This window comes from Alexandromys fortis, unplaced genomic scaffold, assembly GCF_014885135.2.
Source record: "Alexandromys fortis isolate MF-2015 unplaced genomic scaffold, M_Fortis_MF-2015_v1.1 scaffold_56, whole genome shotgun sequence".
In the NCBI taxonomy this organism is placed as follows: domain Eukaryota; kingdom Metazoa; phylum Chordata; class Mammalia; order Rodentia; family Cricetidae; genus Alexandromys; species Alexandromys fortis.
In genome coordinates, this window is record NW_026067935.1 from 10,748,484 (window position 1) to 10,775,917 (window position 27,434).

The window sequence follows — 27,434 nt, forward strand, 5'->3', positions numbered from 1 at the left end:
ACTTGAGGGGGGAATATTTTAAGTCCAGTGTAATAGTGTAGTGTATTGCTTTAATTGGGGGTTGGGGTGGGCGTGAATTGAGAGAAGAGGGAAAGACTTTGGTGAGAGAAGAAATCAATCACAGGATTATAAATGCAGGAACAACTATTAAAACAGTAGAGCACAAAACAGTCACTGGAATCAGCATTTTCTTACAAGGACTCAACTTGTGGAAGAAAAACTTTAAATTGCCATTGCATAAAACACCTGTATGAAGTAAAAATTGGTTTTGAATAACATTAGTAGAGAATATCCTCTAGAAAGTGGAGGTAACTGGAGTAAAAACTCTGGCAGCAGTTTAATAGAACAGTCGCAGATGTTCAGTTGAGGCCAGCATCTAATGAGGACTAAAGCCTTGTCTGTGGGGGATTTTGGATGATGCCTACAGAAATATTACACTGTGCATAAACCAAATTGAACCATTTTCACAAGTGTTGTAGAGATTCATGCAGTCAAAGTTCTTTTCTACATGCACTTCAATTCCACAGCAAGAGTGGCATAGAACACCTAAACACAGAAGAGAGCATTCGTGCAAGATGTCTACCTCCTTGACAGAATAATGCATACACTTCAAAATGATTACACTATCATGACATCTAGGGCTTTCTGCAACTATAAGGTGATGGTCATGGAGAACACAGCCCCCAGTATCAAAATCTAGAAAGCAGCCACCACCTCCTGTGTGTCTTCTCTTTTTGCGTTTTTTCTTCTTCATTTTTCTTAATCAACTTTGCTGTTGTTGCTGCTTCTTAGCAAAACTGGTAAAAAAAAATTGTAATCATTGAACATAGCACTCTGGCAATCAAGACGTTTAAAACCTTCAATCTTCTGGGGTGAAGAAAGCACTGTGCGACATTCAGAACTCTGATTAACAAACAAGGTGGTCACAAATTTTCCTTGAAGATTTCCACAACCTTCCTGATCAGGTCATCATAGGAGGTCTGACTTAAGTTTGTTCCAAAGCTAACATAAGAGAATTCTGGTTCTGGAGTGATGTGAATAACCCAGTATGTTCCATCCGATTTCATTCCATTCATCGAGTAGCCACAAAGATTGAACAGTGTGGCATCAATGACAGAACCTGGTATCACTCTCACGAGTGACATCCTTTGCAGTAACACCATCTTTCATGTAGAACTGGTCCATAACTGCTGGGTCAAGCTCACTCATCAGAATTTCCAGGGTTTGATCTGGCTGACTGATTACTCGGCTCTCTGGGAAATCTAAAGTATACAAGTACCAACAGTCATAATTTATATGTCCCATACAATATGCTGCTCTATTTGGGAAAATTGCATTAAGAAACTCAATTTCTTCCTGGAAATTCCGGTGTGGGTACCCTTGGTGAGAAGGCTTTCATGAAATTCTTACGAGAATAAAAGAAGCTTTGAATTGAGTCAAACCCACTGTAATCCCTAGCAAGCTTCAACAGGGGAACCAGTGCTTTCAGTAAGAGGGTGGTACCACATGTCTTCAAAATGGAACGTCTCTTGGAGACAAACATGCTACTCTCACTGAGTACATAAGCTTCCTGATTGTCAGTCTTTGTCACACTTATGATTGAGCATTGCACATCCTTCAAAAGGACATCCCACTCAGATCTTGGGATGGTGCGAAGATCCCCAGATCCCTGGCTGGCGTCGGACTGCTGCCTGGAGAACCAGACTTCCAGCAGTTTCTCGGTCCCTTCGAAAAAATGTGCAGCTTCCATCACCTTGAGACTAGCGAATAACCGACAACCACAGAAAATCAACTAAATTAAATCTCTTCTCCCGCTGCTCCGCCGCTGCTGCGCATTGTTCCAGCTGTGTTACTAAAGTTCAGGTTCTTTTTTTTTTTTCTATAATTTTATATTAACTTTTTTTTTTTTTTTAAAAAGGACTAATAAAATTTTCCCGGCTATTTTTGTGAGCGAAAGTTGAACGTGAGTCTGTTGGAAATAGAGGCAGATACAGTTTAGTCTCTTGTAGTCCGCTGCTTTCCCGTTAGAGAGAGTTGAGCGAGTGTTAGTTAATGTTGCCGGCCATACTGTGTAAATCTTAAATTAAAAATCTTATCTTGATACTAAAAAGAGCTTCGATTCAAAAATTCTGTTAAAGATGACTAAGCTGGTTTTTCAGAAAATTAGGAATCAATCTACCTCAAGATCCATCAATACCACTCTTGGGCATACACCCAAAGGATGCTCAATCATATCACAAGGACATTTGCTCAACTATGTTCATAGCAGCATTATACATAATAGCCAAAACCTGGAGATAACCTAGATGCCCTTCAATGGAAGAATGGTAAGGAAACTGTGGTACATTTACACATGGAATACTACTCGGCGGTAATGACATCTTGAAATTTGCAGAGCAAATGGGCTGAACTAGAAAAAACCAAATTGAGTGAGGTAACCCAGACTCAGAAAGACAAATATAATATGTGCTTACTCCTAAGTGGATATTAGACATAAAGCAAAGGATAACCACCCTACAGTCCAAAACCCCGGAGAACCTAGACCACAAAGAGGACCCTAAGAGAGACATACATGGACCCACCAGGAAGGAGAAAAAGACAAGATCTCCTGAGTAAACTGGGAGTGTGCGTGGCAGGGGGAGATAGAAGGGAAGAGGAGAGGAAGAAAGGAGAGTGGGGAAAATGTATAGCTCAATAAAAACAATAAAAAAGCCCAGATTAAAAAGAAAGATGGTCCCCATGCTCCCAATTTACTCAGGAGATCTTATCTTTTCCACTTCCCACGTATATTAGAGCTATGTATGTTTCTATTAGGGTCCTCATTCTTGTCTAAGTTCTCTGGGATTGTGATTTGTAGGCTGGTTATCTTTGCTTTATGCTTAAAAACCATCTATGAGTGAGTACATGTGATAATTGTCTTTCTGGGTCTGGGTTACCTCACTCAAAATGATGTTTTCTAGCTCCATCCATTTGCTGGCAAAACTCAAGATGTCATTATTTTTTATTCTGCTGTATAGTACTCCATTGTGTAAATGTACCACATTGTCCTTATCTATTCTTCGGTAAAGGGACATTTAGGTTGTTTCCAGCTTCTGGCTATAACAAACAATGTTGCTATGAACATAGTGGAGCACATGTCCTTGTGTCACGATTGAGCATCCTTTGGATACATACCCAAAAGTGGTATTTCTGGGTCTTGAGGAAGGTTGTTTCCTAATTTTCTGAGAAATTGCCACACTGATATCCAAATGGGCTGTACCAGCTTGCATTTCCACCAGCAATGCAGGAGTGTTCCCTTTTCCCCCAACAACCTCTTCACCATAAGTTGTCATCAGTGTTTTTGATCTTGGCCATTCTTACAGGTGTAAGATGGAATCTCAGATGTAACACCCGATTGATTTCGGTGTTACACCCTCGGTACAGTTCGCGCGCAGCTGTACCGAATGCGAGTCCGGGCAAGGGCCTGGAGATTGAACACAAGAGACAGAGACCAGGGTCATTCGATAGGAGATCAAGCGAATGCCGTTTATTTAGAATTGGGGAAGCCATTTTCTACCTAACAGCAGCACAAAGATCTCTCCGCCCAGGAAGGTGGGAAATTACCATATTAACAATGGAGAAGATTGCCTGCAGCTAAATCACCAGGTGGGGCAGGGATAGCAAGGAAACACACAGGAAGCTTAGTTAACAGATAACAAACTGTCCCCGCCAATGCACCCCAGGAATAAGGGAGACCAGGCGCCCACACTCAGAGTTGTTTTGATTTGCATTTCTCTGTTGACTAAGGATGTGGAGAGGTAGGGAGGGAAGCAGAGAAAAATGTAGAGCTCAATAAAAATAAAAATAAAATAAAAAGCCCTTCTTTATTAGCCAGCCACACTGAACCTCGTAGAAAAGAAAGTGGGATGTACACTCGAACGCATTGGCACAGGAGACCACTTCTTAAATATAACCCCAGTAGCACAGACACTGAGAGAAATAATTAATAAATGGGACCTTCTGAAGCTGAAAAGCTTCTGTAAAGCAAAGGACACGGTCAACAAGACAAAAAGACAGCCTACAGAATAGGAAAAGGTCTTCACCAACCCCACATCAGACAGAGGTCTGATCTCCAAAATATATAAAAAACTCAAGAAATTGGTCACCAAAAGAACAAATAATCCAATAAAAAAAATGGAGAACAGATCTTAAGAGAACTCTCAACAGAGAAATCTAAAATGAAAGAAAGACACTTAAGGAAATGCTCAACATCCTTAGCCATCAGAGAAACGCAAATCAAAACAGCTCTGAGATTCCATCTTACACCTGTCAGAATGGCCAAGATAAAAAACACTGATGAGAACTTATGCCGGAGAGGTGGGGTACAGGGAACACTCCTGCATTGGTGGTGGGAGTGCAAGATGGTGCAGCCCCTTTGGATATCAGTGTGACAATTTCTCAGAAAATTAGGAAACAACCTTCCTCAAGACCCAGAAATACCACTTTTGGGTATGTATCCAAAGGATGCTCAATCGTGACACAAGGACATGTGCTCCACTATGTTCATAGCAACATTGTTTGTTATAGCCAGAAGCTGGAAACAACCTAAATGTCCCTAGACCGAAGAATAGATAAGGACAATGTGGTACATTTACACAATGGAGTACTATACAGCAGAATAAAAAATAATGACATCTTGAGTTTTGCCAGCAAATGGATGGAGCTAGAAAACATCATTTTGAGTGAGGTAACCCAGACCCAGAAAGACAATTATCACATGTACTCACTCATAGATGGCTTTTAAACATAAACAAAGAAAAACAGCCTACAAATCACAATCCCAGAGAACCTAGACAACAGTGAGTACCCTAAGAAAGACATACATGAATCTAATCTACATGGGAAGTGGAAAAAGACAAAATCACCTGAGTAAACTGAGAGCAAGGAGACCTTGGGAGAGGGCTTAAGGGGAGGGGAGAGGCAGGGAGGGAAGCAGAGAAAAATGTAGAGCTCAATAAAAAATCAATAAAACTTAAAAAAATTAAAAGATTAAGATCATTAAGCCTTGAGATGTTCAGAACTATACTTTTAGTCATGCTAAGGACTAAGGCAGTCAAGTACAGAAAAAAATTTATCTAACCTCTTATATGTGCTCAAGGTATAGCCTAAAACAAATAACTAAAAACAAACAAGAGTTGTTTGGCTCAAGTCCTCAAACTGTCAGAGATTTGCTGAATATGGCGTTTAAGATATTTAAACTTGTATGACAGACAGAGACTCTCAGATCCTTTCAATGAGTCCCAAGGTCTCCAAGAAGACAATGGACACAACAATGAACAGCTCCACGTGGAGTATGATAATGCTAACCAGCTGACCACTGGTCGAGACTGCCCAATGCTTCACCTTCTGCCAAGTCTCAGCCCAAACTGTGGACAAGCAAGACACTGGAGAGTTGACGCCCCACTTTCCCTAGACAAGGCAAGGCCCGTCTCCCCATATTCCTCCTCCACAGGAAATCCTCTCATCCTCTGGGCCTGGCAGCCATGACTGCTGTCCTGATACCTCTGCCCTCATCACCACAGAGTCCATAGGAGCCTGGGATATCTGTCTAGGTAAAGACTATGAACTAGCCTCTGTGGTTTTGGTTACTCCTTCTCAGATCTCTGACATCGAAGGCTAAACTAACCTCCATCTGAATCTGGAATTCCCCTACTCCCCCATCCTTTACTCCTTATAAACCCTGCCATAGCTGAGCTCAATGCTCTCCCAGATCCAACTGCTGTTTTGGGATGCTTGTAGAGCCCAAGCTGGAGCTTGTAACAAAGGCTTTATGCTTTTGCATATGAACTCGTACTCCTGGTGGTCTCCTGGGGCAGAGGGGTGTTCATGACACGGGCATCACACATTTATCATAAAATGATACTTCATTCAGGATTATTAAGTCCAAGAAGGTAGGTCCAAAGCCGTCTGTTTGTTCTGTGTTGTGTGGGTTGATCGAAGGAAAGAGGTTCAATCCAGGTTTATTTTCGCTCTGGCAACAGTTTCTGTGAATTGAACCTTGAACAGCTATGCAAAGGTTTATCTATTGATTGTTATACAACAGTTGTTTTGGGGGTAAGACAAGTTCCTCATACCAAAGCCCCTGATCTAATCTATGTATTTTCTGAAGGAAAATCTATTTTCTGCACGTGTATTTTCTGTACATTTAGTCTTTACTGTGCACTATTTATAGTGCCTAATCATCCAAGATATCCAGGTGTGCCAGGAGAGTCTCGTGACCAAAGTCATGCAATGGCTGGAAAGCTGCTTCCGAAAGCTTTTTAGAGATAACAGAGAACTATCCCCGTTTCCCACAATGATTTTTTTCGAGATCTAAGTACTTCTAAAAAACAACTTTATTCATCCTCCTGAGTGCTGAGATTAAAGGTGTGCCTAATTATTAATTCATTTATTTTATGTGCAGGGGCATTTTGAGAGCGTGGTAGGTATGGCCTGCTTGTGGGGCTGAGCACCACATTATGCTGTATCAGAGGTCAGAGGAGGATGTCTGATCCCCTGAGCCTGGACTTATAGATGATTGTGAGACTCCATGTGGGTGATAGGAATTGAACCCAGGTTCTCTGGAAGAAGAATCAGTGCTCTTAACTACTGAGTCATCTCTCTAGTTCTCCTGAGCATATAATTAGAAATAATATTACGGAGATAGATGGCAATATTATAATTATTATTATTATTTGCGACATTGTCTTATATGTAGATCAGGTTGGCTTTCAATTTGCAGCAACCTTCTTGCCTCTATTTCCCGAATGCTGGGGTTGCTGGTCGAAGTCATCACATACAGTTTCTGAGGAACTGTCAAGTTCTCTTATACTATTGTCTGTGGCCCTTGCATTTCTACCAAGAGCACGCGTGAGTCCCAACTTCTCTGCATACTCACCAAATCCTTTTATCCGTGGGCCTTTCTTTTCTCTATTTGAAGCAGGTTTCACAGTCCAGGTTGCTGTCAAGCACACAATCTTCCTGCTTCTGCTGGGGCTGCAGGTGTGCAGTGCCACACCTGGCTTTTGTGTGTTGAAATAGTAGCCGTCTTGATGGGTATTGTGGTTTTGACCTGCCTTTCCTAACTGAGCGGTGTGCCTCACCAATGCAATGCTGGTTTAGGACCCAACATGTCCAGGGTACAGACAGAGTGAGGGAGACGTTGGTGTGAATGGGGTTGGTGTAGCTGCCACGTGTGTGGAAGGTGTTCACGTCAAACTCTGCATGACTGTTCTGTCAAGCATACCAGTATCCACTCCATGTTGGCCTCAGTCGGAAACCAAGGGTGGAACTGGCACCCCTGTACAGAGCAGGGACCTACAAAAGGAATGCCAGAGAGAGAGAGAGAGAGAGAGAGAGAGAGAGAGAGAGAGAGAGAGAGAGAATAGGGAAGGATGTGGTGGAAGAAGCACAGCAGCTCTACATACCTGGGTCAAGGACAAGGGAGCGGGGCTGAGGATGGGGGGTGGGGTGGGGTTGAGTTGAATATAAAACGGTAGATGTTGATGCTGTGAGCTGAGTCAGGGATTTGCCTTCAATTCTTAGTCTGCTCCAGGGCGAACCTTCCCAAATGTCTGCAGACCGAGCCCTGCCTCCTCTGCTCCAGTGTCCTGCAACATTTCCAGCCTCACCACAAACCTCCCCACCTGCATGGAATGTCCCTGAACTATTTTGGTGATATCAGTGACAAATCTGGCAACCAAGCCAGATTTCTTCTCTTCACAGTATTAATAAGGTGCAGGCTGTCACAAGTAATTGCTAAGGGAAGTAACGAGGTAGGGACATATGGGACTTGAGTTTTCAAATTTAAGGTGTACTTGCTACATGCACATCTGTGCCACCGTTGCCTTTTCACACTGGTGCACACACAGATAATTATGGGGCACCTGTGTGGGCAGAGTCTACTTCTGTGTAGATTGTAGTAGCCTTTGTTGCCTTTTCTATGATGCAAAAGGAAAAATACTCTGTACGGTCTGGGAAGGTTCCCTCTTCTGCAGCAGAACCCTCCTCCCCTGGCTCTTCTCCCTTAGCATCTGTGTGGTACATCTTGAGGGCACACCATTCCTAAGAGAAAGAATAACCAATATTTGAAGTATTTCAGAGAAATTTTAGGAGCCTTGCATTTTTTATGAAGGTATTGGATCTGCAGCTTTTGTGTTCTACAGAGTGATATGAGCTCTCACTGCTATTTTAACCTTGGTCTGATGAGTGAGCCTGGATGTCTTTTCAAATCTGAGTGACTACTGTCTTTGCTGTGAACGCGTTACATTATTTTCCTTTTCTTATTTGGTGATAGAAATTCTTTGCATTAAAATCGTCACTCACAAGGATGTCGGTCAGATGGCAGAGTGCTTGCCTATTCTGCACCAAGCCCCGGGCTCAGTTCCCAGCTCTGTGTAAAATGAGTCATGATGGTACAGTCATAAACCACGCGTTGTGTCCATCATCTGTAATTCCAGCAGGGAGGTAGAGACACCAAAAGGCCCCGGTTACCCTTGCCTACATAGCAAGTTCAGCCTCAGATCCCTGAGAGTCTGCCTCAACAGAACAAACAAAAATCAGTTATAATTGTGCCTTATCTTTTCACTTAATGATATCTTGTATATATTCTAATTTTAAAATAGTGAGAAATGTCCAGTCCTTTGTTATCGTGACAAATACCTGAGAAACGGTCAAACTGAAGGAGGAAGTATTTATGTTGGCTCAGGTTTCGGTCCGTAGTGGGCTGGGTTCATTACCCGGGGCTTGGCACAAGGCTAACCATCTTGGCAGAGATCATTCAAGACATGAAGGGGCCAACGAGAGCATACATCCCTCAAAGGCATGCCGCCAGTGACCGGCTTCCTCTAACAAGGCTCAAAGTCCTAATATTTCACTAGCTCCCAACAATGCCATGGAATTGTGAATCAGTCAAGATTAAACCATTCATTAGGTCAGAGTCCTCACGATCCAACTTCCTCAAAGCCCTACCTCTGAACACTGCCTAGCATCATGAGACTTTGTGGGGGAGAGGGATACTCAGTATCCACACAACACAATGCCCATCTCTATCTCCCCCTTTTGTTTATCTTAAGAAGTTCTCTCCTGATCTCGAGTTTATAAAGGCATTTCACATTTTCTCCAAAAGTTTTCTGCACATTCAGCTATTTGATCTGCCTAAACCTGCTACTGAACAGAGATTTTCTTTACTATGGATCATCAGTTGCCCCAGTATTCACTTCCTTAGTTCTGGGATGACAGAGGTATGCCACTATACCATGCTCTTTCTAGGTTGTAATTTTATTTGTGTATATCTGTGTATGTTCACGTGTGTGGTGCAAACGTGAGTGCCCATTCACGCCCGGAAGGTTAGAGGACAGCTTTGGGGGTCCTCTTATTCTTTTAAACCAGGTTCTCACTGAATGTGTTGCTGGCCTGGTAGCCAGCAAGCCCAAGCAATCCTGTCTTTGTTCCACACAGTCCTGGGATCACAGTGAATGCCCAGCCATGCTTGGCTTTTTTCTGGGTGCAGAGGATTTGAACGGACATCCTCATGCTTCATCTGCAAGCACTCTTACTACGGAACCGTCTCCTAGTTCCCAGCCTATTAATTCTAAAGAACTGGTCTGTTACTCTTTCTGTGTGTCAGGTATACACTCTGTCGATCACTCCAGCTTTACGACGTCAGTGTTCACCCTAGCTAAGTAGTTGTATGAAGATGGACAGTCTCATTAGCCTTCTTTTTAAGTCCCTTAAATAGATAACCAGAAACAAGCCCCTGACACTTTAAGGTGGGGAGGCACTCAACAACAGCAAGCAGTCCTTATAATACCGAAATAGATAAAAAGTAAGTAAGTAAATAAATAAATAAAATGACGAACGCCTCCGGGGCCTCAATTTCATTTACAAAAACAAATCCATTAGTTAGCACATCATTTTTACATCCCTTGTCACTTTGAAAACTGTGTTCCTGGCGTTTTATTACTTTGAAGCCCGGCAGGTGTAATGGACGGGTGAGAGAAGAGAGCTAATGATACTATCCATGTAGAATGCGGGGGACTCATGCACCAGCTAACGTGAAATGATAAGGGACACCACAGCTAATAGTTGGGGTTGGACAGAAGCTGGCTACAATGACCTTCACGATGTTTTCTGGCACGTGGAGTGGCCACATGTATTTGGAAGTGTCTTACTTTGAATCTCCAGTTGCCTGGGAATACAGCGCCACCGGCCATCCGGACCTGCCCGTCCAGCCCCAGGTACTCAGGACTTCAGAGAAGATTCCAGACCGGGTCAGAGGCCAGGTGGGATGGGGGCAGCACGGGACGCGCGCGGGGACGGTGAGCAGCCTGCATCCCATCCCGGGCACCAGTGGTGCTTCTGGGAAACGTAGTCCTTTGCGGTGTGCGGCGCTCGGGGCTGCCGGATAAGGGACTACGATTCCCTTCGGTCTTGCGCAAGCTTTGTGCAGCGCGCTTGCGCAGTGTGGAGGACGATGCCGCTATAAAGGCTTGTTTTGCTCCGGGTCCGATGTTCGCGTGCGAGCCCGGGCGGTCCGCTCTCCCTTGGGGAGGTTGGTGTGCAGGTAGGTGATGGCTCTCGCCTTTCCTGTGCAGTGTCCGCGCTGTCACGGGCTCTCTCCCTTGGGCTTCCCGGGGCGTGGTGGGTGGTGGGAAGACACCGGCGGGAGATGCGGGGCCTGCCTCGTCCCGGTGTCGCGCGGTCCCGGGCTTGGGTGACGACTTGGCGGACTGTGCCGGGGTCCCGGTGTTAGAAGGCAGGAGGGGAGGTTTGGTGGGCGGTCACGGCCGGCTCTGCTCTCAGCGCGGCCACCAGGGGGAGCTGCGTCCGCTCTGGGTGAGTCTTGGCACCTGCACTCGCCAGGCCCCGGCTGGCGTGGGAACGCCCTAGGGCCGGGGTGGCGGAGTTGGCCAGAGAGAAGCCCCAACACCCCGGAACCTGAGGCCCCAGTGCCAGCCACCTACGATGTAAGTCATTGTCTTCGGTTTTTTTTTTTTTTTTTTTTTTTTTTTTTTTTTTTTTTTTTTTTTTNTTTTTTTGTGAGCTTCTATGTGAATGCACGTGACATCAGCAAGCACAGCGAATCCGTGGCAGAGCCGGGATGGGAGCCCAGGTCTCCAGTTATCGGTGCCCTTTTTGCTGTTGGCACGCAGAGCTGCTAGTGAGTTTGTGTTTATCACACCTGGGTCGTGTGTTTTCGCACAGATGGGGAAGTCTCAGTGCAGATAGGCACAGGGATGATCGGGGAAGTTTGAGTTCTGAAGGGAAACATGGATAGGTTTTACTGGGTTCTGGAGTAAGTCAAAGGTGAGGGAGCTTGGAGGTACAGGTGGGTTCTGGGGGCGTGGTAAGTGGGCATCCTTCAGCTTCCTTGCTGTAGCTACAGGGCCTGAAGGAGCTTCCTGAGGCGCTGGAAGCCTACTGATGGATGTTGTGATAACATCGCTTGGAAACACCAGCCTGTCTAGTTCCCAGTTCTCTAGTCCTACGCAACGCCCCTCCCCCCCCTGCAGAACCCGTGGCATCCTTATGCAGGGCCAATGGATACCCTTTAATCAGTGGAAAGAGAATTTTTAAGCAAAAGGCAGATCAGGTGACCCCAACCTTGTCAGTTTTGAGTCGGGGCACTAATGTGCGGGTCCCCACTTCGTTTATTCTTGTTTATCTCTTTACAGTACCGACTTAGACCGAAACATACCGGTTTTGCTAGTTTGCTGATACTTGGGGCCTTAGCTTTGGTTTTGGCATCCCTGGAGACTGAACAGAACCTCTGACTTACATGCTTTATCACTGAGCCCAAGTTAACATTAATTTTTTAAAAAAGACTTCCGGTCAACTGCAAGGGAAAAGTTCAGAAAATAAGGAAGTGAGAAGTGTTTGGGGCTGGAGAGGGAACCGGTGTAGCAATCCTTCCTTAGTTGCTAGCTTCATATTCAGGCCTTGTTTCTTTCCCAAACCCGTCAGTCACCTTCCTGCTGCCCCACCGTCTCCTGTGCCTGTCCTTGTCACACCCCAGACACAGAAGAGGCGTCCTCCTTGTGTTTACTGTGGAGAAGCAGTAATTTTATGGCTACTCAGGTGTTTGCATATGCGGAGCTGTGCTTTGCTTTTCTTTTTTCTTTTGAAAAGAAATCAGCTTTGTGTGGAAGGATAGGGAGTTCAGGGTAGGTCAGTACGGTCCTGTCTTATCTCCCAACCAACAGGTGTTTCTCTCATAAAAGGGTCATTGCTACCACAGTGTCTACACTCTACAGGTTCTGCCTCCTCCCTGGTCTTAGATACTGGAGACCCTTTTTCTGTTCATGGTGTGTTCGGTATCGTGAATGGGCTCCCTTGGCCGCCTCCTTCTTAAGCTCCACTAACTCCCTTGAGCCTATTTTTAAAGTATCACTAATCTTCCTCTTCCAGATGACAGCGGGGCCCTTGGCAGACGCCAGGCCTGTTTATAGCTTAGCCTTCCTGGGACCTCTGTGACATAGGCACTGTTTTTGCTTAGTAGGCTGGTTTTGTTTATAGTGTGTGTAGTCATTGGACTAGGTGCTGTCTCCTTCCACCCCCAAACAGGGTTTCTCTGTGTAGAACTCACTCTGTAGATCAGGCAGGGCTGAACTCACTGAGATCCTCCTGCCTCTGCCTCCAAGTGCTGGGATTAAAGGCGTGATCATCACCACTCATTGGAGATGCTATTTTTAAACAAACACCTTTTCTGTATCAAAATTCTGAAAAGTAAAAAGTCCAGCCCTCTTTGGAGATTTAAGGGGGTTTAATTTTTTTTTAAATCTCAAGAACAATAAATATTTTCTTTTGATAATTTAAAAGTGAGTAACAGGGGCTTGGGATGTAGCTTTGTTGTCAGAGGGCTTGCCTGACATGTGCAGGGCCCTGGGTTTGATCCCCAGCACCATATAAACTGGGGGACAGTCATGCAATTTTACAGTCACAGTCCTTGGGATGTGGAGGCAGGAAGGCCAGAAGAGCAAGGTCATCCTTCAGAAATTAACATTTGAGGCCAGCCTGGGCTACTTGAGTCTCTGTGTCAGAAACAAATTACAGTTGTCAAAATTTTGTGTTCCAAGAGGCACACCCCTTAGCGGCCGTCACAGCTGGGTTTATGGACTACAGTGTGGCACGGCCATACTTACAGAGGGACATGTATGTGTTTAGTTTTTAAGAAGTGGCCAGAGGGCCAGGGAGCTGGCCTGTTGCCAACCTGAGGACTTGAGCTCCATCTCCAGAACCAGAATGGCAGGAGAGAACTGACTCTTGCAAGCCATCCTTTGATCTCAGTGTGCTGGTTGCACACACTTGGTTCAGTTCCCTCTCGCATGCACACACACAGTAAATAAAATATGTGTCAGACTTTTTTTTTTTTTAAAGTGACCAGAGTTGATACAGAATATTGACTCGAATTGGCCAGACAGGCAGTGGTGCAAAGCTATAGAGCTGGGTTTCAGCAAGAAGCGAAGCGACCTTGAAAAGGTAAAATGTAAACTGTGCTGGGAGGCAGTTGGTGAGTCTGTGAGTTCGAGGCCAGCCTGGTCTGCAGAGAGAGTTGCGGGACAGCATGAGCCACCCTGTCTTAAAGACAGAAACCCTGTCTCGAAAAACCAAAACCATTTAAAAAAGAAAAAGGAAAAAAAAGGTAATCTACATACTGTAATGATCTGTTCTGTCTCTTTAAGAGACAAGCCACGCCCACTCCCCCTTCCGCTGAGGCAGGCAGATCTTTCTTCCTGCTTGCAGCCTGAGTCTCTCCCCCCACTCACGGGCAGCTTCTGTCTCTCCCTTCTCCTCTCCCTTCTCCCCTCTTTTCCTTCTTCCCCTTCTCTTCCATACTTCCATAACCCACTAAATAAATATCCAACCTCACTCTGCATGGCGTGCTTATCCGTCCGTCTCTTGCCTGCTGCTGCCACAGGACCAGCAGCCTTCGGAGACCTGGGATGTGGTCTCATGCACAGTCCCTTCCTGGGACTGGCTGCTCTCAGGACCCGCTGCCCCCCTGCCTGCCACCACATGGCCCTCTACCTGCTGCTGCCCAGGGACCTGCAGCATTTCTGCCACTGCAGCTACTTGGGGATCCACAGCATTTTTAATTAATCCATTATACATACATATTCATAAACACACATATTGTTTTTGTTTTTGGAGACAGGATTTTACCATGTAGTCCTGGCTGTCCTGGAACTTGCCCTGTAGATCCGGCAATCTGGAACTCAGAGATCTATCTGACTCTGCCTCCTGAGTGCTGGGATTAAAAGTGTGCACCACCATGCCCATTTAAATTTAATTTGTTATTTGTGGTGATATTTTGTTTGTGATCTAACAAATAAAGCTTGCCTGAAGATCATAGCTAAGCCATTAGTTACCCACAGAGGCCAGGCGGTGGTGGCACACGCCTTTAATCCAGCATTCTGGAGGCAGAGGCTGATGATCTCTATGAGTTCAAGGCCAGCCTCAGCTATACTAGATTGCTTCAGTCTCAAAGAGAAACAGAACCTGGTGGTGGTGGCTCACACCTTTAATCCCAGCACTAGGGAGGTGGAGACAGGAAGGGATAATGCGGTGGAGAGAGGAATACAAGGTGGGAGGAGACTTTGAGACATTCACTTAGGGGTTCGAGGATCTTGCCCTCTTTGGTCTGAGGATTTGGTAGAGGTAAAAGTCTCTCTAGTGGCTTTACTTCTTTGGTGTTTCATCATTTACCCTGAAATCTTACTCCAGGTTTTTATTATTAAGACTAATTAGAATTTGTACTTACAGACTTCAAGTTACTTTTTTTTTTTTTTTTTTATAGTTTTTCAAAACAGGGACTCTCTATGTAGCCTTAGCAGCCCTGGAACTCACTCTGTAGATCAGGCTGACCTAGAACTCTAGAACTCCCAGAGATCTATCTGCTTCTGCCTCTCTGAGTGCTGGGATTAAAGGTGCTTGCTTCCACTGCTGGGTTGTTACTGTTTTTTTAATGACAGCTTTATTGAGATATAGTTTGTGCATTGTAGAATTCACCTTTACAAGTATACAAGTGTTGGTGGTGGTTTTGGTGTGCTCACAGACTTGTACAGTGTTACTGCTGTCTGACTTGAGAACTAAATGCTAAATGGGGAATTTGTGTTTAAAGTTGTTACCCTCTTGTTTTTATTTTAGCTGTGTAACTCCTGAGCTTTAAAATAACATCAGGTCATCCATTAGGTAGTTACAGAAATGCAGGGCTGGGATTTATGATTGGTAGGGTAAGTATCTTTGTAAGTTGCATCTAGTCAGATTTGGTAGGTGAGAGGTCCTGGAGTTTATACATGCAAGAAGCTGAAAGGGCTTTCAGAATACCTTTCCATATCATCTCATGGCTCCATTCCTTAGATTCTCAGTCAAAGAAGGTATTCATTTACCAGTAGGTTTGTGGGTTTTTGTTGTTTTGTTTGTTTGTTTTTGGTTTTTCAAGACAGGGTTTCTCTGTGGCTTTGGAGTCTGTCCTGGAATTAGTTGTAGAGCAGGCTGGCCTCGAACTCACAGAGATCCACCCGCCTCTGCCTCCTGAGTGCTGGGATTAAAGGCATGCACCACCACCGCCTGGCTTAGGCTTATGTTTTTTTTAAGTTTATTTTTTCCTAGGAGTTGGGAGAAGGTAATTTATCTCTTCTTCCTCCTCTTTCTCTTTTCCTCCCCCTTTCTTCTTCCTCCTCCTCTCTCTCCTCTCTCTCTCTCTCTCTCTCTCTCTCTCTCTCTCTCTCTCTCTCTCTCTCTTTTTCTTCGTCCTGGAAATCTTTTGTAGAGCAGTCTGGCCTTGAACTCTCAGAGACCCACCGCTGTGCCTGGCTAGGTCGTTTTTGTTTTTTGACAATAACCTTTCTCCTTTCAAAAGTGAAGTAGTGTCTGTAATAATGTGTGTGACTGTGGCGGTGAGGAAGTATCTGTTCCTTTCTCCCTTCTTCCTGCTGTAAGGCACGCTGGTGTACGCTTCGTCATGACCAGGAAATGTCTGCTTTTGATTTCAGAAACTCTGCAGTGAGAGGAGGAGTGTGAGCTCTGGTACCCACTTGGTGAAGATGAAGGATATCGACATGGGGAAGGAGTACATCATCCCCAGCCCTGGGTACAGAAGTGTCAGGGAGAGAAGCAGTGCAGCTGGGCCACACAGAGACCGTGAGGAATCCAGGTTCCAGAGATCAAGACCGGTTAGTTCTTCCCTCCCCAGACTCCGTTCCTTACCTGCTTGTTGGGCTACACCATGTCTTTTTTTTTTCCATATGATACATATTTTATAATTTTATTTTTCTGTATTGACTTTATATCAGTGTTAAGAATTAATGATTCCTTAGACCTGGAATGTACTTAGCATGCACGAGGCTCTGGGTTCCATCCCCAGCACCACAAGAAAGAGCTGACTCAGTTCAATGGAGTGAGAAGTTGTCTTGTGCTGTTCATTTGTCTGTTTCTTCTTAGTGTTATTGTGTGTGTGTGTGTGTGTGTGTGTGTGTGTGCATTCCTGTGTGAGCGTGTGTATGTGTGGGGTGTGTGTGTGAGAGAGCCAGACAGACAGATAGACAGACAGGGTCACACTGTGTACCCTGGTTAGCCTGGAACTCCCTATGTAGAACTTCTGTAGACATCTGTCGGCTTCTGTCTCCCAAGCTGCTGAGATTAAAGGCATGTGCCCCCATGCCGGGATCGCCTCTTTTTCCTCTTCATACCTCCATTTTCACACTTGTTGAAAATTCCTTGATTAATGATGTAGCCAAATGATAGATGCTTGCCTGGCATGTGTAAAGCCCTGGCTGGGTTCAGTACCCATTACTTAACAAAGAAAAAGACAAAGAGGTCGGGGTGGGGGAGGACAGAGGGAATAGGACCCATTTGGCTTCTTTCATGTGCTACAGTTTGTTTTTTCTCCAGGCTTTTTTTTTTTTTTTTTTTTTTTGTGCTTAAAACAGGAATTATTTTGCCAGGCATGGTGTCTCATGCCTTTAATCCCAGCACTCAGAGGTAGAAGCAGGAGGCTCTCCTTGGTCTGCATAGCAAGTTTCAGGCCAGAGCTGATGGAGAGGGTATTGAAGGGAGCTGCTTACTAGCTGGCTCCACATGGCTTGCTCAGCCCACTTTCTTATAGAACCCAGGACCACCAGCCTAGGGATGGCACCACCCACGATAGGCTGGGCCCTCCCCCACTGATCACTAATTAAGAAAATGCCTCATAGCTGGATCTTATGGAGGTTTTGTCTCAATTGAGGTTCCCTCTTCTCAGATCACTTTAGTTTGAAGGTTGACAGAAAACTCTCAGGCACCTCTTGTCTCAGCGAAGCAGAACAAAAGAATTGTTTGGAGATATTTGCTCAGATTTCAGAGCAGTTGGAATAATTTTCTAGATAGCTGTAGGATAATCATTTTAAGTTAGTGGATGTATTGTTTTTTATTTTCCTGGTTAAAAAGAAAGCATTGTATCTTTTTTGGACTGGCAGAAGACGCCAGTGGTCTGGAAGGGTGTCTAGGTTTGGAAAGGTCCGGTTTCTGTTAAGGTCTTCATCACGTGAACACTTCTCAGGCCTCTGTCGTGTGGACGCCTGTGGCCTCTGCTGCATGGATTCCCGTCGGGCCTCTGCCGCCTCTCGGGCCTCTGCCGCCTCTCGGGCCTCTGCCGCCTCTGCCATGTGAGCGCTGGTGGCTGTGGGCTTTGGAGCTGACGCTGGTGTCTCATCAGCCTGAAGTGGCTTTGGTTCTTCGGAGGTTGAAAGTCGCTGCTTACTCACAAGGTCTTCTTTGTCCCCACTGTGGTAGAAGTTGCCTTGTTGTCGTTCAGTATCTAGTGTTCGTTGATGCCACTTTTATAACTGTGCGTCTTTATTATGTGGTACAGTGCCTCTCAACCTTCCTATTCTGCCACCCTTTCATACAATTCCTTATGCGGTGGTGACCCCCAACTATAAAGTTATTTTTGTTGCTACCTCATAACTGTAATTTGGTACAGTTATGAGCCATAACATAAATATTTTTGGAGCTAGAGGTTTGCCCAAGGGTTCGTGACCCACACATTGAGAACTGCTGATCGAGATCTTGTGTTAGTGAAACATTTATTGAATGGATGTCTAGTGCTTGTCAGGACATCAATAGTCCAGGAGTTAAATCTAGAAAAGTTTTAAGGGTGCATTGGAGCAGAGCGTTGAAGGGTGATGGGGGTGGTGAGGCAATGGAGAAACTGGAAAGGGCCTGGCGCGTTGGACTTTGAACTACCTGCTTGTGCCATTGCACCTTTGTGCAGTAGGATTAAGTGAGATGGCACACAGAAGACTTAGGAGTGGTGCGCGGTGTGGTCTGCCCTTAGATTAGTTGTCTATAACATGGGGTGTGTAAAAGGGTGCGCTGGGGACATTTCTGCTTGCCATGCCAAGAAGCCTTTTTTATGGACATAAGGAAACCATTGGAAATGAATGAGATTTTAAAAATCACTAATTTTGAGATAACTGAATTTGCATGCAATTATATAAAAAATAATAATGAAAACCACTAGTAGGATTGACATTGGTCCCAATGATTTATGAAAAGTTCAGCAGTTTGGGTTGGGGAGATGAGATGTTAATCCTGTTGTGATATTGGACTAAAATTATGCAAGATTTGATACTGGGGAAACCAAAAAAGCATGGAAGGGATTTTTTGCTGTTATTTTTCTATAACTGCATGTAAATAAATGAATGCAGTAGAGAGAGGGCGACTTTCCCACCCTCAGGCACAGGTGAGTTCACCTGTGGGCACACACACAAGTTGCTGTGTTCTTTGTTAGGGTGCTTAGGTCACTACATACATGCAGTCGTCCACTTTTCCTGTGTGTTCTTACCCGTATTAGGGGTGGTTGTCATTTTTATTTTAGCCAATCCCATAGATGCTTCTGAAGCCTCAGTTTGGTTTTTGTTTGCATTTCCTTAATGACTACTGGCCTTGAACTTAAAACAGAGATCTTAAGGTTTCCTTTTGTTTTGGCCCTAGTATAGAGACTGACCCTAGGATTTCTTGCATGCTAGGCCAGTACTACCCGCATCTTCAGCCTGTACTAGGTGAACCTGGAACTTATCTCCCAAGTATCTGGCTTGTGCTTACTAGGCCTTGCTCTCTTTTCTGTCCCTCTAGGAGTAACAGTATCATATAGCCCTGATTGGCATGCAACTTTTGATCTTCCTGCCTTAGCCTCCTAAATAATGGAATTAGAGGTGCGTGACACCACCTTGCCTCTGAGAATTCACTTTTGTTTTCCTTTCCTGCTCCTCTGTCTTGGAATAACTTAGAAAAATCCTAGACAGAGGCAAGAGAGGGAATAAATAGAGGGAGCATCATTGGGAGAAGCTGGGGTCTGCTTTCAGATGCAGGTGAGGAAGGAGGAACAGGAGAGGTCGAGGGGTACCTCTGGGCTGGCGAGGAGTCTGAGATTGACTAAGTTTAAAATGGAAGAAAAAGAAAAACTGGAAGAAGAGAGAGTGAGGGATTTTGACCACTCCTGGGCCTTTGGCTGACATCCAGTGTGAAGAGTGATGGCTAACATCCAGTGTGAAGAGTGATGGCTAACAACATCCAGTGTGAAGAGCGATGGCTAACATCCAGTGTGAAGAGTAATGGCTAACAACATCCAGTGTGAAGAGCGATGGCTAACATCCAGTGTGAAGAGCGATGGCTAACAACATCCAGTGTGAAGAGCGATGGCTAACATCCAGTGTGAAGAGCGATGGCTAACATCCAGTGTGAAGAGTGGTGCCTAACATCCAGTGTGAAGAGTGGTGCCTAACATCCAGTGTGAAGAGTGATGGCTGACATCCAGTGTGAAGAGTGATGGCTGACATCCAGTGTGAAGAGTGATGGCTGACATCCAGTGTGAAGAGTGATGGCTGACATCAAGTGTGAAGAGTGATGGCTGACATCCAGTGTGAAGAGTGATGGCTGACATCCAGTGTGAAGAGTGATGGCTAACAAGATCCAGTGTGAAGAACGATGGCTAACATCCAGTGTGAAGAGTGATTTTGACAGGAAATGTTGGAACCCATGATGCTAATGTCCAGTCCTCCCCATTTTGTTGAAGTGATTGGCTAGGGTGTGCAATGGCTTCGCTGGATTTTTCCTCTGTCGATGAGAGGAACTGCCAATGAGAGGAACTGCCAATGAAGCCAGCTTTACTAAGTTGGTCAGGAAGTCTTTTTTTAAACAGAAGATTGGTAGGAAGTCTGTCAAATTTCAGGAACTCTTTTCTTGTTTCCCAATCTCTTAAATTTGCTATTTTCCTGATTTTCTTAACATTTTTGGCTTAAAATATTTAAGAAATACTTTTAAAAAATTCTGCTTAGTCTTGACTTAAGCAGTAAAACCATAGTTTTTTTCAACTTGCTTTTGTAAATACATTATAATGATGGTATGTATAGCTGTTCAGTGTCTTTAGAAGTACACATATCATCTCGAGCCTTCTTGGCTACCTCCAGTCAGAGCCATGGTTTCCCAAATACATGCACTGGAGTCTTGTCAGCAACAGTATGCTCATGGCAGAGCCAGCGTAATGACAGAAGTTTTCAGACTTGAAATGATATTAATGTTTTTAGGGATGAGAATACACTTTAAAAAGAAAGAAAGCAAAACAAAACCCTGAACAGCTAGCCGATTGGGCAGAGCACAGCTTCTTGCTACAACTTCGTGCGCATCAGGTCTGCATGGTCCTTAGAGAGCAGTTCTGGGTCAGAGTTCTTAGCTGCTGGTCTACCTGCACTCATCAGAAACGAAGAACAGTCTCTCTGCACAAGAAAAGGCAGATGTACTTGTTTTTCTAATCGGAAAAGACTTTCTTGGCCACTGCTGACTTTCCTTCTCCAGTTAACATGAAAGCAGACCACAGCGCCAAACAGACGTCAGCAGCAGAAAGGAGCAGGACAGCGCTGTGGAGGACCTGATATGTCCTTGATGATACCTTCACCTTCACACAGTTCTTGGTATTGTGTGTGATCAGATTGTTTTTTAATAGTCGGGGAAAATTGTTAATCAGTTACATTTAAATATCTTTAGTTTATTACAGATACTAGGAGATAATAGGGTCAAAATTTGTACCCTTTAGAACTATAAAGTTTGTGCGGACATCCTTTACTCTCACGTGTTAGTGGTGTCCTCTGCGCAGTCAGTGCCTTGAGTCTAGGCATGAGTGTTGGTTCGCATTGTCTGAGCTCAGCTGTAGGCTTCTCTGGACCACTGCTGCACATTGTCCCTAGCCTGAAGCACGGTTCTTCCAGCACAGCCCTTTCTGGCGTCTGTTCATGTGTGCACATGGAGAGTACGAGCGAGTCCAGGAGCTCTGAGACGTGGCTTTGATGGTGCTGGTGTTCGGCCTGCGGCATTGCACACGTTAGGCAAGCACTCTGTGCCTCCCCAGTACTGATTCTTTTATTTTATTTTATAATGTGATGTTTTTATTTATTTAGTAAGTCTGTTGATTTGAAGGAGAATGGTCCCCAGTTGGTAGCCAGCCAGTTAGCTCTTTCTCATTCTGCCTGTGGTTGTTGTCTCAAGACAACTCTCTCTGCATGCTCCCCACCATGGAGACAGAAGAGTTCTAAGAAGACATACCTAGGCTCTGACTGCCATTGTACATTTTCCCTGAGCAAGCTAAAGCTGTGTGTGTGTGTGGGGGGGGCTTTCCTGAACTTTGGTTGTGTGGTGATTCTTCTAGATGGTTGCAGATTAAAGTCCGGGTGACCTGAGGAAAGGTAAGAGTGGGAAATGACCAGAAGCCAGCCAGGGCTCGTATGCCGTCATGATTGTATTGTCTTTTCTCATTGGTGGAACTGTCCTCCCAGCCAGAGTATTCTGCATTACCTAGGAAGGTCACAAAGTCAGAATCTGAAAACCCAGGGATCTTCATTTAGCACCAACGCAGGTTCTTAGCATTGGCTGTAGTTTCCATAGTTAGCTGCTCAAGATAATTTTGGTGAGTTCAAGTTGTAATTTAGGGATTAAGGATATAAGTAAGTCTAATCTCTTACAGAAATTACTCTAAGCCATTTATAAAGAAATAGGGGCTCATTATAGACATGTGTGAAGTATGTAAGATTATATCAGAAAAATAAATCTCCTCTCTACCCCGAGACAACAGAAAGCTTTCATATGACATTACAGTTGTAGGGAATTTGACCCTAAAAGCTTTTATGGGTGAAAGGCATGTGATTTTGTTCTGCTTTTGCTGCCCGTGAGTCAGCTCAGTTTAGGAAGGACAGCAGGAAAATTAGTATTTTATATCTCTGCATTTTTCTCTGTTTTGGTCTGCAGTAACTTTACACTTTCTGGAGTATAAGAACCCCTGTCCCTACCCCATTTCCTCCCTGTAAGCATCTGTAAGCTCTGCAAAGCTCAAGAGTCTCCTAAGCTTGCTGGGAATGAATGACAAGGTAGCTGGCCTTGCATCAGATACAGGTCTCAGTGCTGGCCCCAGCCTTCCAGGCAGAGATGGCCACAGTGATGCTGCTGCTGCTGAGAACTGCTTGGGGATTGATTGTCTATATCCACAGCTCACTGAGTCCCACAGGAAAAGAAAACTGTTTGAAGGAGCTTGATATTCTCTCTCTCTCTCTCTCTCTCTCTCTCTCTCTCTCTCTCTCTCTCTCTCTCTCTCTCTCTTTCTCTCTCTCTTTTGAGACAGAGTCTCACTATGTAACCCTAGATGGAACTCACTCTATAGACCAGACTGGCCTCAAGCTCAGAGAGATGTGGCCTCTGCCCCTGGAGTGCTGGGAGAGAAAAATGTGTGCCACCACACCAGGCATAGCTTCCTTTTCTTAAAGTAACTTTAAGCGCCACTGTCTATTAAGGTAACTTGGAAATTACAAATGGCCAGTGGAAACTTTTTCGGTAAGCTCTTGGTTCTGTATTTGGTAGCTTCTGCTAGTGCAGTCTTGTGTCAGTTGTAAGATAAATGGTCTCTCCAGAAGCCTTTGCAATGGTTGGTTCTGTACGCTTCAAATGTGATGACGTGCAGTTCTTTAGGTCCACTGAAGTCTGCTAATTCGTAGAATTAAACTTGTCTAAGCTTTCCTTCCTCCGTTTTGAAAGACAGAGTTAGCTGTTTAGATGTTACTGTGCTCTCATGATTCAGGACTCTTTTCATGATTCTGGACGTGGGCTCTAATCCTCACACTTGGAAGGCTGAGGTAGAAGGATAATCCCACGTTTGAGGCCAGCCTGGGCTGTGCAGTAAAAACTATTTCAGACACCAAGCAGACTACTTTCTGCATTTGTCATTCGAAGACTCAACCTGATCTGGGCAGAAAGGATAGAAAACCACAACTGACAAAGTCCACTCATGAAGGCCTGAAGCACACACTTCCAAATGTGTGCACTTTACCAGGCTCTTGGCGTCTAGGCCAGACAGACCTCCCTGAGGGTGTGGCTCAACAGGCTTTATCAGCAGACCTGAGTGGAGTGGTGTGATATTCTCCAAGTGGTATTTCTGGAGTTGGATGACTCAGACCAGAGCTGTCAACTTCTCTTTGAAATGTTAATTTTGCCTGCCTACAGTTTGGCCCAGTGTGTGGGACCATCAGAAGGAGCTTGGATGGCCTGTCAAAGTCAACAGTATAGACTGTGGTCCCTGAACTCGACGTTAAGATACGTTTGCTTTTGGAGCAAATATTGCCCAAAGGATTTGTGTGCTAGTCTGTGTCAGAGAAATACTTCTATTTGGTTTTGAGAAGTAGGTACACAATCTGGGTGCCGATGATCCTACTTCATGTTCCGGCTTGGTGGGAGCCTAGCCAGTTTGGATGTTCACCTTCCTAGACATGGATGGAGGGGGGAGGACCTTGGACTTTCCACAGGGCAGGGAACCCTGACTGCTCTTTGAATTGGAGAGGGAGGGGGAGAGGAGTGGGGGGGGGGGGGAAAGGAGAGGAGGGAGGGGAAGAAGGGTGGGAGGAGGGGGAGGGAAATGGGAGGCTGGGAGGAGGCGGAAACTTTTTTTTCTTTACCTTTTCTCAATTAAAAAAAAAGAAATTTATGTGAGTAAAAACAAAATAAATATTGGCTTAAAAAAAAAACTGGCTGGGGCGATAGCTCAGCGGGTAAAGTGCCTGTCTTGCAAGTGTGAGGATCCGAATTTGATTCCCAGTACCCATGTGAAAAGCCAGGTATAGCAGCAGCGAGGGAGACAGACGGGAGAATCCCTGGGCTGATTGTCCAACTGTGGGTCCTGAGGAACCTGCGCTTGACCCTGGCTTCTACATGAAGGAAGTTCTATTTTAGTGTTGTGTCTGTTTTCCAAATGTAAAAACTGAAAATCCTGAAGGAGTTTTCAGCAAGACCAACATCTACACGGATAGAGAGATGACTGAGGTTAAGAGCACAGGACCTGAGTTCAGTTCCCAGCAACCACATGGTGGCTGGCAACCATCTATAATGAGATCTGGTGCCCTCTTCTGGCATGCAAGTATACATGCAGGTAGAACACTGTATACATAATAAATAAATCTTTTAAAAGAAAAGAACAACATTTGCAAGTTTTAGTATCTCAATTAGTAGTTTTCAAGTGAAACTACATATTAAAGTTACTTGAAGAATGTTAAAAGGAGTAATAGGGCCCTGTTCTCGATACACCAATCAGTCTCCGCAAAGTGGAATGCAGGTATCGATGGAATTTTAAAACCTCCTGGTTTAACTGCCCTGGAAACCCCCAAATCTCATGGAATAAAGGGAGTTCTCAATCCCTATGTCAGTAGTTATTGACTCTCACAAGGGTTGAATATCAGATATCCTGCATATCAGATATTTACATTACCGTTCAGAACTAGCAAAATTACTGTTAATGAAGCAGCAACGAAAATAATCGTGTGGTTGGTCGGGGCCACCACAGCATGAGGAACTGTGTTAAAGGGTTGCAGCATTAGGAAGGCTGAGAACCACTTTCTTAACCACTGAGCTCCAAGTAGTTCCTCATCCTGTGATTCATTTGCAGTTTAATCCTTTGAAACTTAATCGTGGTATTAACAAGTTGAAATCGAGACCCCCCCACATGGTGTGACAGGAACTTTGATTTGCTTTGAATCAAGGTTACACAACAACTTAGAAGTTCTTCCTCATTATGGGGCAATTCCAGTTTACAGTCTGCAGCAAATACCTTTTTACCATGCCAATACCACGTTCATTCTTTGGCTTATGTGTTTGCCCTTATTTGTGACTTGCACCGATAGGTGGGCATGGCAGTGTGACTGACCTGATTTCTTCTTCCCAGTATGCATGCTTACTGGCTTGCTCAACCTGCTTTCTTATACCATCTAGGACCACCAGCTCAGGGTGGCACCACCTTGTGGTCGGGCCCACCACATCAGTCATGAGTCAAGAAAATGCTCCACTGGCTTACGCACGGAACAGTGTGGTGGAGGCATTTTTATGTGAGGTTCCCCTTCCAGAATGACTCTAGCCAGCACAACTGTTAATTATAAGAGACTCTAAGGAGAAGTGTAATGGGCAAAAATCTCTATAAAGTGATTTATCATACAGCATTGGATGCTGACCATACTGCTTGTGAGGCAACCCTTGACATTTCAGTAACAGGCCGAGTTCTATGTGCCAACTCGAGTAGACGGGTAGCCTTCCAGACACCCTCCCTCCCTCCCTCCCTCCCTCCCTCCCTCCCTCCTTCCCTTCCTCCCTCCTTCCCTCCCTCCCTTCCATTCCCCCCTTCTTTCTTTTCATGTTAGCATTCCAAAGTTCTTTCTAGAATCTAAACATCTGGTGCTTCTTGTTTGGAAGAAATCTCTCTCTGAGATTCCTAGGTGCCTGAACATAGCAAGACCATGTTTCCTTCAGAGGAGTGGATCCCAGCTGCAGGACCGTGCGTCCTTCCTTCAGAGGAGTGGCTCTTGCATCACATTTTCCTTGTCTGACATGGACAGTACCTAGTAACACGGCATGGCTGACCCTTTGGCAAGTGTTTGTGGAAGAGTAACACAGAAGTGAGGCAACAGTGGCAAATTTTGATTTTTAGATAAAAAATCCTTTCTATTCCTTTACTATAGGACTCCCTATTCATGTCTTATTATTACGTAGGATATTGAGGATTAGTGTCATCTCAACCATGATGGTTTGCCTTTGTCAGGACAGATTGCAAGAAGTGCACATTCTAAAACCCTAGCCATCTAGTCACATGACTGATGCCATCATGGCACTTAGAAAACCTACAGGAAACAGGCAACTCCCTTTGAAGTTTTCAAAGTTTCTTTGAGTTTGGTACCTGTCTGTACAGGAAATAGCATAACTCTGAAAGAATGGAACATAGTCATTAAATGTGATCAAAGAAACAAAACCTGTGCAATCTGCATTTTAAAATATTGTCGGATCAAAAAAAATTGTTGGGTCCTTTGCTTTTCTATTAATAGGTTAAAAAAGACCATCAGTAGGTATTTTATAATTACTCTTAGCCAAAGACTAGTGAAGAAAATGAAGGTAATGGGTTGTGCACATCAGAATTGTCAAGTTTTCTTCCCCTCTTCAGGAATAGTCTCAAATATCATAGTTACGAGAGTGAAACAGTTTCAGTTTCTTCTTAGTACTAGTGGATGATACACTGTGCTGTTAATCTTATGTCCATAAGCTAGAGTCATTTGGGAAGAGGGAGCCGCAACTGAGAAGATGCCTCCACCATATTGTACTATGAGCAAGCCTGTGGCCCATTCTCTTGATTAATGATGAATGTGGGAGGGCCCAGCTCACAGTGGGCAATGCATGCCCGGGCTGGTTAGTCCTGGGTGCTATAAGAAAGCAGGCTGGGAAAATCATGAGGAGCAAAGCTGTAAGCAGCACTCCTATGGCCTCTGCATCAGTTTTTCCCTCCAGGTTCCTTCCTCGAGCTCCTGTCATGACTTCCCTAGATGATGGACCACAAGCTTTGTGGTAGTTTGAATGAGAATGGCTCCATAGGTTCATAAATTTGAATGTTTGGCCCCCAACTAGTGAACTGTTAAGGAAGGATCAGAAAGTATGGCCTTATAAGAAGAGGTGTGTGGTGGTTTGAAGAAAATGGCCTTGTTGGAGGAAGTGTGTCACTGGGGGTGGGCTTTGAGATCTCATATGTTCAAGCCAGGCCCAGGGGCTCTGTCTTCCTGCTGCCTGTGGATTCAGATACAGAATTCCCAGCTCCCTCTCCAGCACCATGTCTTCTTGCATGCTACCATGCTTCCCGCCTTAAAGGTAATGGATTAAACCTCTCAGCTGTAAAGTCCACCCCAATGAAATGTTTTCTGTGTAAGAGTTGCCATGGTTATAGTAAGAAAACTCACAGCAAGAAAACTCTAAGACAGAGTGTATCACTGGGATAGACTTTGAGGTTTTAAATTCCACACAGGCCAGTCTCTCTCTCTCTCTTTCTCTCTCTCTCTCTCTCTCTCTCTCTCTCTCTCTCTCTCTCTCTCTCTCCC

At 44.8% G+C, this 27,434-nt stretch overlaps 1 protein-coding gene and 1 pseudogene across 5 annotated transcripts in view; one reads left to right on the top strand and one right to left on the bottom strand.

Annotated features, from left to right (window-relative positions):
* Nucleotides 1-514: 514 nt before the first annotated feature.
* Nucleotides 515-1,815, bottom strand: LOC126504258 (S-adenosylmethionine decarboxylase proenzyme 1-like; annotated as a pseudogene).
* Nucleotides 1,816-10,427: 8,612 nt separating this feature from the next.
* The window catches only part of Abcc5 (ATP binding cassette subfamily C member 5), a 92,710-nt gene continuing 75,703 nt past the window's right edge, over nt 10,428-27,434 (top strand). For 3 of the 5 annotated variants that reach the window (XM_050146304.1, XM_050146307.1, XM_050146309.1), the window contains exons 1-2: nt 11,061-11,179; nt 16,014-16,193. In XM_050146304.1, the coding sequence (XP_050002261.1) occupies nt 11,120-11,179; nt 16,014-16,193 (240 nt within the window). In that variant the 5' untranslated portion in view covers nt 11,061-11,119. Of the gene's footprint in view, nt 10,583-10,850; nt 10,986-11,060; nt 11,180-16,013; nt 16,194-27,434 lie in introns of those variants that run through there. The other 2 variants (XM_050146305.1, XM_050146306.1) reach the window with 2 other exon arrangements.